The sequence below is a fragment of the Malurus melanocephalus genome, unplaced genomic scaffold (assembly GCF_030028575.1).
Source record: "Malurus melanocephalus ecotype Western Australia unplaced genomic scaffold, MMel_1.1 scaffold_865, whole genome shotgun sequence".
In the NCBI taxonomy this organism is placed as follows: Eukaryota; Metazoa; Chordata; class Aves; order Passeriformes; family Maluridae; genus Malurus; species Malurus melanocephalus.
The window spans coordinates 64,256-73,968 of record NW_026624097.1 but is presented as its reverse complement, the minus strand read 5'-3'; the positions used below and the strand labels follow the sequence as shown (position 1 = coordinate 73,968).

At 62.7% G+C, this 9,713-nt stretch overlaps 2 protein-coding genes across 2 annotated transcripts; one reads left to right on the top strand and one right to left on the bottom strand.

Moving 5' to 3' along the window:
- The first annotated feature begins 1,729 nt into the window (after positions 1 to 1,729).
- Positions 1,730 to 9,030, top strand: SV2A (synaptic vesicle glycoprotein 2A). Its single transcript, XM_057385766.1, has 12 exons — positions 1,730 to 2,457; positions 3,366 to 3,546; positions 3,657 to 3,808; positions 3,886 to 4,019; positions 4,440 to 4,529; positions 4,729 to 4,839; positions 4,934 to 5,022; positions 5,401 to 5,565; positions 5,655 to 5,788; positions 6,049 to 6,252; positions 6,723 to 6,882; positions 7,494 to 9,030. Exons 1-12 carry the CDS (start codon positions 1,878 to 1,880, stop codon positions 7,675 to 7,677), a joined length of 2,184 nt encoding a protein of 727 aa, XP_057241749.1. The 5' UTR covers positions 1,730 to 1,877; the 3' UTR covers positions 7,678 to 9,030.
- Positions 9,031 to 9,067: 37 nt separating this feature from the next.
- On the bottom strand, positions 9,068 to 9,711 carry BOLA1 (bolA family member 1; the record flags this gene model as incomplete). Its single annotated transcript, XM_057385747.1, has 1 exon — positions 9,068 to 9,711. A coding segment is annotated over one exon (489 nt), but the record flags the coding sequence as incomplete, so codon positions are not given.
- Between the last annotated feature and the right edge of the window lie 2 nt (positions 9,712 to 9,713).

The following is a 9,713-nucleotide window of genomic DNA, read 5'->3' as shown; positions in this document are numbered from 1 at the left end:
GGGGGGTGGGGACACACAGAACCCCAACGTGTCCCCTGCGGGGGTTTTAGGGCGCGTGGTTGCATCCAGCCCCGGCTCTGCTTGGATGCGTGGCAAGAGAAGACGGATCCAGATCCGATAACCTTGTCCGTGGCTGGCCAACACCGGGACGGGGCTGCAGGGCCAGAGGCACKTTCAGCCCCCAGATGGACATTCTTGGGGATCCCCCTGGCTCCTGCATTTCAGGGACTGTGGTCTATGGGGTTTCTGGCTCTCTTGTGGGATCAAACCCCTGATCTCACCCAGCGCTGGCTCCTGGCGTTGGCTCGGCCACGGAAGGCTCCTCGGTTTGTGTGGCCGCTCTCTATCACGGAGCCAGCAGTGACCTTGCTCCCCAGCCCATCCTCTTCCTCCCTGTGCACCCAGCCTCTCCCTGCTTCCCCATTCCTTCTCCTGGCCCCCAATACCCCYGGCTCTGTGGAATACCAGCCCCACACTGGGAGGCTCTGAAGGGAACTGGTAGCCTGGCTGGAGCAACATGACCTTGGTCACGGATCGACCCCTTCCAGGGGCCTCACAGGCCCATGGGACCCCCAGGGAGGGGACTGGGGGCTCCCCCCAGCCACAGGGGAGGCCGGGGGGGAGTTTGCCATTTTATCCTGTGAAATCACCTGCCTGGCTTCGCTCAGGAATAGAGGCCCATGCCATACCGCAGCCCCCCCTCCCTCCAGGGTTTCCAAAAGGCTAAATTTAGCATCCCCGCGTGCCCTGTCCCCTTGCTTGGGCAGGGGGGGACACGTCCGCGTCGCCGGCTGCGTCCCTCTGCCCGCAGCTCTTTCCCGCCTCGCCGGTGATAAAAATAGCACTTGGGGGGATTGTGACAGCCCCTGCGGGTGGAGCAGCACCGCGGGCTGAGGGTCCGTCCCTGGCACCAGCTGATCTGGGCTCTGTGCAGTGGCCGTGGGGATGCTGAGCTGGGGAACGGGGCGTGCAAGGCTGGCATGTGAAGGGACAAGGAGATGCCACCCCCAGCTATCTGGCTGCCCCTTTCTCCCCCAGGACTGAACCCCAGGGCACTCGTGGTGCTCCCAGCCTCCCCTGGCCAGGTTAGCATCTGCCAGCACTGGCATCTCCTGCAGTAAATCCTTCCTGGGAGCTTTCTGCAGGGAGAGTGGCCTCACACGTGCAGGTCACTGTCACCCAAAGGACCCCCCAGAGGGACCCCTGAGAGACCCCTGTACCAAACCTTGAGCCAGCCACCTGGGGCATGGTGGTGCTGGGAGGGTTTGGGGACCTCCATGCCCTTGGGGGCTGATCTCCTCATCGTCCCTGTGGTGCCCAAGGAAATGGGGGGCTTCAGTCCAGACCTGCTGATGGCCTTGMTTTTTTGGGTGACTGGCAGTGTGGAGGGGATGGACTGTGGAAACTCACGGGCAGCCATGCCCCTGACAGCCCCCCAGCTCCCTCTGTCCTTGGGGATGAATGCAGAAGGGATGGATCCAGGGGGTTGGGGGTCCAGTGAACTGTGGCAGCTGGAGTCCCCCAGGTGAGGGGAAGGGGGCTGGCATGGAGCCAGCGTCTCTCAGCTTCCACCCCAGCSCCCACTGCGCCCCGTGGTGACCTGCCTGCCGCTTCACCAGGTGGTCCCCAAGTCCTGTTTCCATCTGAGACGGAGAAAAAGTGCAAGGTGGGACGCAGGGCCACTCCCASCTGAACTCAGTCTGGTTGTGTCTGGGCTYCCCAGGTCCAGGCCAGCATCCAGSGTCCTCCCACACCCCCTCCCACGGATGGGTAGCGCCGTTTCCTCTCTCCCCGCACCACCCTGGGCCTGAGGGCGCAGCCCCTGACGCAGAGACCCCCGCTCCAGCCCCGGCGTCCCGTCCCAYCCCGCCGGCACCATGGATGAGTCGTTCCGGGACCGGACCGCGTTCATCCGCGGCGCCAAGGACATTGCCAAGGAGGTGAAGAAGCACGCGGCCAAGAAAGTGAGCCGGGGCATGGACCGAGTGCAGGACGAGTACACCCGGCGCTCCTACTCGCGCTTCGAGGAGGAGGAAGATGACGAAGACTACGCGCCCCAGGACGGCTACTACCGGGGGGGCGAGGGAGCCAACGAGGAGGAGGGGGTGTCCAGCGATGCCACCGAGGGGCACGACGAGGAGGATGAGATCTACGAGGGCGAGTACCAAGGCATCCCGCGGCAGGAATCGCTGAAGGGAGGGGAGCGCCTGGGGGCCGCGGCGGCTGCGGGCGCCTTTGACGACAGCGAGGGGCAGCGGAGGAAGGACCGGGAGGAGCTGGCGCAGCAGTACGAGCTCATCCTGCAGGAATGTGGCCACGGCCGCTTCCAGTGGACCCTCTACTTTGTCCTGGGCCTCGCCCTCATGGCTGACGGTGTCGAGGTCTTTGTGGTGGGCTTTGTCCTACCCAGCGCCGAGAAGGACATGTGCCTCTCCGACTCCAACAAGGGCATGCTGGGTGAGGAGGGGGGCACGGGGGGCAGCTAGGGGGGTACGGGACAGTGATGGATAGGGGAGAGTCACGGGTKAAGGGGGACTGGAGGGTCAGGGTGACGTGGAGGGGCGCTGGGAGATGTGCAGAGATGTAGGGGAGTGCCATGGGGCATATGGAGATACAGAGAAACGTGGGATGTAGGGGGACACGAGGGCATGTTGGGCGGCAGAGAAGCACAGGAGGCTGGGGACACAGGGAGAAGGATGGGGAGAGTGGAGAAGGATGTGGGGGGCTCACAGAGATGGGGGGGGGGGGTACAGGAGCTATAGAATTGGCACAGAAAGAATTGGGGGGTCATGAGGCCATGAGGTTTGGGGTCCAGGAAGGGATATGGGGACAAAGAGGGATGCAGGACCCCCTGGCCATAGGGCTCCCACCATCCTCCTCCCAGTCCCACACTGGTTCCCACATGAACAATGGTGAGGGGGAGCTGTGGGGAGCAAACTCAGAAACTTGAGCTGCTAGTGGATGCTGAGACTGGCTTTGGAGGGTTGTGGGGTGCTGTGTTCGATGGCTTCCCTGCCTTCTCTGTGATGTGAGCCTGACACCCCCCCGCCCCAAATGCCAGGGGGTACCAGTGCCCCCCCATCCYTGAGATCTGGCAAACTTGGGATAGGGGGAGGGCCTGGGTGTGGGCACCCTGGGGGCACATCTGCCCCCATGTCCCACAGTCCTGGAGCAGAGTGGGGGAACAACCCGCACCACCCATCACATGGGATTCTGTCCCCTCCCTTCAAGGGGACCCAGCATCTTGAGCAGGGGCTCCCTGCCTACGCCCCACTCCCAGTGCAGGGATGCTCTCCCTCTGTCAGGTGACTCGGGGTGCAGGTCCTTGGGTCCCCYGGGACTAACTTTGCTGTCCCCTTCCCCAGGACTCATCGTGTACCTGGGCATGATGGTGGGCGCGTTCGTGTGGGGCGGGCTGGCTGACCGGCTGGGCCGAAGGCAGTGCCTCCTCATCTCCCTCTCCGTCAACAGCGTCTTCGCCTTCTTCTCTTCCTTCGTCCAGGGCTATGGCACCTTCCTCTTCTGCCGCCTGCTCTCGGGCGTGGGGTAAGGGGGGCCCAGCCACGGAGGGACCCCCAGAGCAGGGGCTGATCTCCCCCCGTGTGCGGTGGGGTGTGGGGCGGGGGGTGATGCCACTSCCTCCCCTTCGTCCCCAGCATCGGCGGCTCCATCCCCATCGTCTTCTCCTACTTCTCGGAGTTCCTGGCACAGGAAAAGCGCGGGGAGCACCTGAGCTGGCTCTGCATGTTCTGGATGATCGGGGGCATCTATGCTTCTGCGATGGCCTGGGCCATCATCCCCCACTACGGTAGGAGCCCAGGGCTGGTGGCGCACGAGGGGGTGCACCGGGGCTCGGCCCCACCACCGTGTCCTGTCCCTGTCCAGGCTGGAGCTTCCAGATGGGCTCTGCGTACCAATTCCACAGCTGGAGGGTCTTCGTCCTCGTCTGCGCCTTCCCCTCGGTCTTTGCCATTGGGGCGCTCACCACGATGCCCGAGAGCCCACGCTTCTACCTGGAGGTGAGGGGCTGGGGGGGCGTGACTGCATTCTGGGGGAATCCCAAATGCATCAGGGACCTGGAGTGGAGGGTGGGGTGACCCAGGAAAGAACCCCCAGGTGGGGGATGGAAATGGGGGGGAACCCACACAATGCACCTGCAGAGCATCGAGCAGGGGGATGGKGGGGCCTGGRCWGGGAGATCCAGATGGGTGTTGGAGWGGGGTGGAATTAGGCAGGAGCTGGGCCCAAGTGGATGATGTCACCCAGCCATGGAGCCCAGGGGGATGGAGGGACCCTGAGGAGGTGAYGAAGGTGGTGGAGGGTTCCCTGAGTGGATGGCAGGACCTAGGYGGGTGGTGGAGCCCAGGCAAGGGCYGCTGATGGGGTGGTCGGGGTCCGGGTCTGGGCTGTCCTGGGGTGACCTGGCCCTGCCCTCACAGAATGGGAAGCATGATGAGGCCTGGATGGTGCTGAAGCAGGTCCACGACACCAACATGAGGGCCAAGGGCCACCCTGAGAGGGTCTTCTCGGTAAGAATCCCCCTAGGGCTGAGCCCTGGGGTCCCCAGCACCCCAGGCAAGAGTGGGGTGTCCCCCAGGAGCCAGGGCAGCGGTTCCCACCTCCGGGAAAAACACCACCGGGGGATCAGCGCTGCTGTAACAGGTGGGGAAATAGGCGCAAAGTGGGGTTCTGGTGCTTCCCGGTGTCTCCAAACTCTCCCCCCCGCAGGTCACCCACATCAAGACCATCAAGCGGGAGGACGAGCTCATTGAGATCCAGTCGGACACCGGGACGTGGTACCGGCGCTGGCTGGTCCGATGCCTCAACCTGTCCCAGCAGGTGAGGCCGGAGCTGCCCAGGGGTCCCTGTGCCCCCTGCGTCCCCCGCACTTTGTCACCTCCCCATCCGTGTCACCTCCCGTGTCCCTTCGCAGGTCTGGAGCAACTTCCAGCAGTGCTTCGCGCCTGAGTACCGGCGCGTGACCCTGATGATGATGGCAGTGTGGTTCACCATGTCCTTCAGGTGCTGCAGGGTGGGATTGGGACAGGACTGACAGCACTGGGCTGGGATGGACAGGATGGGATGGATGGGATGGGATGGGATGGGATGGGATGGGATGGGATGGGATGGGATGGGATGGGATGGGATGGGATGGGATGGGATGGGATGGGATTGGGATGGAGCTAGGCAGCACTGGACCAGGACTGGGAGCATTGGGACAGGACTGAGATGGAGCCTGGCAGTACGGGGTGGGATGAGATTAAATGAGTATCACTGGATAGCACAGACTGGCATTGGAAGATCAGGGCTGACCCTGGGAGCCCTGGGCTGGCACTGGGARCTCTGGGCCAGCACTGGGAGCCCCAGGTGTGTGGTGCCCGCTCACCCCTCTCTCCGCAGCTACTATGGGCTCACCGTGTGGTTTCCTGACATGATCAAGCACCTGCAGAGCATTGAGTACGCGTCACGCACAAAGCTCTTCACACGCGAGAAGGTTCGGCACTTCACCTTCAACTTCACCCTGGAGAACCAGGTGCACCGTGGTGGGGAGTATTTCAACGACAAGTGAGTRAGGGGAGGCTGTGCCTGGGGGTGCYGATCCTGGGATTGCTCAGCACAGGGCTGAGGGGCCTCGCTCCTGTCCCCCCACGCAGGTTTATTGGGCTGAAGATGAAGTCAGTGACGTTTGAGGACTCGCTCTTTGAGGAGTGTTATTTCGAGGACATCACCTCCAGCAACACCTTCTTTAAGAACTGCACCTTCATCTCCACTGTCTTCTACAACACAGGTGGGGGACAGGGGGTTTCTAGGTGGATGGAGGGGGTGATCCACCAGGGTGGTCCCCAGGGTATTGGTGGGGATGGGGGTGAGCCACCAGGTTGGAGGAGGGTGAGGAAAGTCCCCAGTGGGATGATGGTGGTGGAAATAATGTGACCCACCAGGGTGGTCCCCAAGAGGATGGTGGAGGTGTGATTTACCCACCAGATAGGAGGGATCAGAAAGGTCCCCAAGGAAACGGGGTGACCACATGGCCCCCTCTCCCCCCAGATCTCTTCGAGTACAAGTTCATCAACAGCCGAGTGGTGAACAGCACATTCCTGCACAACAAGGAGGGCTGCCAGCTGGACTTCAGCGACGACAATAATGCCTACATGATCTACTTCGTCAGCTTCCTGGGCACCCTGGCTGTGCTCCCCGGGAACATTGTGTCAGCCCTGCTCATGGACAAGATTGGCCGCCTGCGCATGCTGGGTGGGTAGGGGGACGGGTCCAGGGCAGCCTGGTTTACCTTCAGCAGGGGTGGGCTGGGGGGTCCTGGAGGTGCCTTCCACCCCAAACCAGGCTCTGCATCTTCTTGAGGCACCTCCCACCTGCGGGGTCACTCCACCACTATCACCTTCTGGGGACACCCACCCCATCACTATCACCTTCTGGGGACACCCACCCCATCACTGTCACCTTCTGGGGACACCCACCCCATCACTATCACCTTCTGGGGACACCCACCCCATCACTATCACCTTCTGGGGACACCCACCCCACCTCCATCACCCCTTTGGGAGCTTTCCTGATCCCCCCACTGCTCACCTCTATCTCTGCTGATTTCCTGGGGAACTCTCTGTCCCTCCTGATGGGTCACCCCCATCTCCCTCCCCCTTTGGGGTCTGTCCCAGCTCCTGTCTCAGTTTCCCTGTGCTCTGACGTGTCTCTGTGTCCCCCAGCTGGCTCCAGTGTCATGTCCTGCGTCAGCTGCTTCTTCCTGTCCTTTGGGAACAGCGAGTCTGCCATGATTGCACTGCTCTGCCTCTTTGGGGGGGTCAGCATTGCCTCCTGGAATGCGCTCGATGTGCTCACCGTGGAGCTGTACCCCTCCGACAAGAGGTGGGGGCCTGCAATGGAGCTTTTGGGTGCAAGGAGGGAGSTTTTGGGTGCTGGGTGGGAGGTTTCAATTACCAGGTAGGAGGTTCTGGGTGGGGTGGGAGGATTTGGGTGCTGAGTGCCAGGTGTGGAGGGTTTTGGATGCCAAGTGGAAGGTTTTGGGTGCTGGGGACAATATTTTGGGGGCCAGGTAGGAGGTTTTGGATGTCAGGTGGAAGAGTTTGGGCTCTGGGTGCCACCTATGGARTCCTGGGCGGGAAGTTTTGGATGCTGGGTGCCAGACCTGAGGTACCAACTGCTGGGTACAGGTTTTGGGGTGCTGAGGGCCAGGTGTGGGTTACCAGCTGCTCGGTACCTGTTTGTGGGTGCTGGCTGGCAGGCACCTGGGCTGCCGGCTACTCATTTTGGGGTGCTAAGATGCACATTTAAGGGTTTTGAGTTCCCATTTGAGGCTTCCAGGTGCCCATTTGAGGCCTCCAGGTGCCCATTTTGGGGTGCCAGGTGCCTGTTGGGGGCTGTGCCCTCTGCAGCTGCCCCCCAAGAATGGGTGCCCTCCCCTCCCTCTGGGGGTGCCTCCCCCCAACCCCAGCTCTCTCCATCCTCCTCCTCCCCAGGACGACAGCATTTGGGTTCCTGAACGCGCTGTGCAAGCTGGCAGCCGTGCTGGGCATCAGCATCTTCACGTCCTTTGTGGGCATCACCAAGGCCGTGCCCATCCTGTTCGCCTCGGCTGCGCTGGCCCTCGGCAGCTCCCTGGCCCTCAAACTGCCCGAGACACGGGGGCAGGTCCTGCAGTGATGGGGGGGCTGGGGGAAAGGGTCCCCTCTCCCCAGGGCCCCCCCCAAATCCAGCATTCCCCCCCCTCCTCGTGCCCTGGGATTAGTCGCGTTAGACACTGTGAAACGTCTTCTTGGAGCATTTGGGATCTTTTTCATTTGCACTTGCCCCCCCTTTCCCCCAAAACCTCCCCCACACCTCAAACTCCCCCTGACCCTTCAAACACTCGTTCTGATTCGCCAACTTCCCTCAACCTCCAATACCCCCCTCAGCCCCCCAATTTCTTTTCTTGGTGTCACCCCCTCTGTGAGTTGCTGCTCATTCCTGGGGAGCTGTGGGCTGGGATTTAGGGGGCCCCTGGCATCAAGGGGGGATGACACAGGCCCCCTGCACCCCCATTTCTCTGTGCATCCCCCAAATCCCTGCTGAGCCGAGGAGGAGGAGGAGGATGAAGCGTCTGGGTGTCAGGGCCCCCTGTGCCTGTTTCCCCATCCCTGCGGAGTCTCCAAAACCCCCACGGATTTGGGGGGGCACATGGGGTGGCCATTTGGGGTGAAAGAGCCCTTGGAGTGCCTCAGCAATGCCTGGGGGGGGCACAGGATATTGGGGTACAGGTCTCCTTGGGCTGCCTGATAATTTTAGGGTGGCCTCCCCTTAAAGCACATGCCTCCCTTCCCCCAGGATGCCCCCAGTTTGGGGTGTCTGACTTTCAGGCTGCAAAGCACAGCCCCCCCGAGCCACAGCCCAAATCCTTGGTCTCATTTGGGGTGCAGCGGGGGGGGAACCCCAAAACTGCCAGTTCGTGATTTTTAWCTGATTTTTAAAGGATTTTCCCTATTACAGGGAGGCTGGTGTGGGTGAGGGGGGGCACGGTGGGCTCCCTGCACCCTCTTTTTCTCCTCCCAGCCCTTTCCCTCCCTGCATCCCCATGTCCCTCCCATGCCCCCTTTTCCTTCCCCCAGCCCAAAACCACCAGCGGTTTGCAAAGCACAAACAGCCCCTACCCCCCAAACAATCGGGGTACAAGGGGTCCCCAGTGCTGAGCCCTCCCTAAAAGAAAGGGGTTCAGGGGGTCCCAGTGCTGTGCCCCCTCAAAACATGGGGTTTGTGGGGGTCCCCCATGCTCTGCCCCACCACCCGCCCAGCCCCACTGGGCCAGCAGGGTTGGTCAGAGTCCCCCAGGAGCCCCCCTGCCCCAGGGCAGCCCCCTCCCATTCCAAGCAGCCCCTGTGTGCTTTGTCCCCCCCTCGGTGTAGCTGGTCTTTGGGGCCCCCCTGGCCCCCCTGTAGCTCTGTCGTGCTGTGCTGTAGTTTCAGGTGTTTGTAAATTAATTAAAATGGAAAAAACATCCCAAAAAAGCACAAAATTACCCAATTACCGCCCCCCAAAAAGAGTTCGCCAGACTCAGCTGCCCACAGAACACATTTATTTGGATTGATTCAGAAATTAAATGGGGGGGATACCCCAAAAATCCCACCCCAGGGTGGGAGTAGAGGGTGGTTGGGGAGGTCCAGGCTGGTGGCGGGGTCGGGGCTGAGCATGATGGTGGGGGGAGGTGTCACCCCATTAATTCTGCCCCATCCCAGCTTCAGGCTCCATCTGCTTTGCTGACACCAAGSTGGGGGTCCCGGGAGTCTCCTGCTGTCCCTGGGGGCTTTCCTGGGCCGTCACTGCCGCCCCGGTGCCTCCCCCTTCCCCTCGGCGCCGCTTGGAGCCCCCGAGGCAGGGGGGCGCGGGCGGGGCGCGGGGGTCGCGCTGCCACTGCTCGGGGCTGCGGGCGATGATCTGCAGGGCGTGCAGGGGCCCCGCCAGCTCCTCCCGCAGCGCTTCGTGCACCAGCCGGTGCCGCTGCACCGGGGGGAGCCCCGCGAAGCGCCCGCTCACCACCAGCACCCCGAAATGACTCTCGACGCCGGGGGGGCCCCCGTGGAGGGGAGAGTCGTCCCGCACCTCCAGGTGCGTGGGCTGCAGAGCCGCCGTCAGCTTGGCGCGGATGGTGCGGGCCAGGGGTCCCCCCGCGCCCCCCATGGCCCTCCCGGCGGCCGCCAGGACGGGAC

Bases quoted from the DNA above. Each gene is read 5' to 3' on its own strand.
- SV2A (XM_057385766.1), top strand. From the start codon at position 1,878: ATGGATGAGTCGTTCCGGGACCGGACCGCGTTCATCCGCGGCGCCAAG. The intron at 4,020-4,439 runs GTGAGGGGCTGG...CTGCCCTCACAG, and splicing joins GCCCACGCTTCTACCTGGAG to AATGGGAAGCATGATGAGGC. The intron at 5,789-6,048 runs GTGGGGGACAGG...CTCTCCCCCCAG, and splicing joins CACTGTCTTCTACAACACAG to ATCTCTTCGAGTACAAGTTC.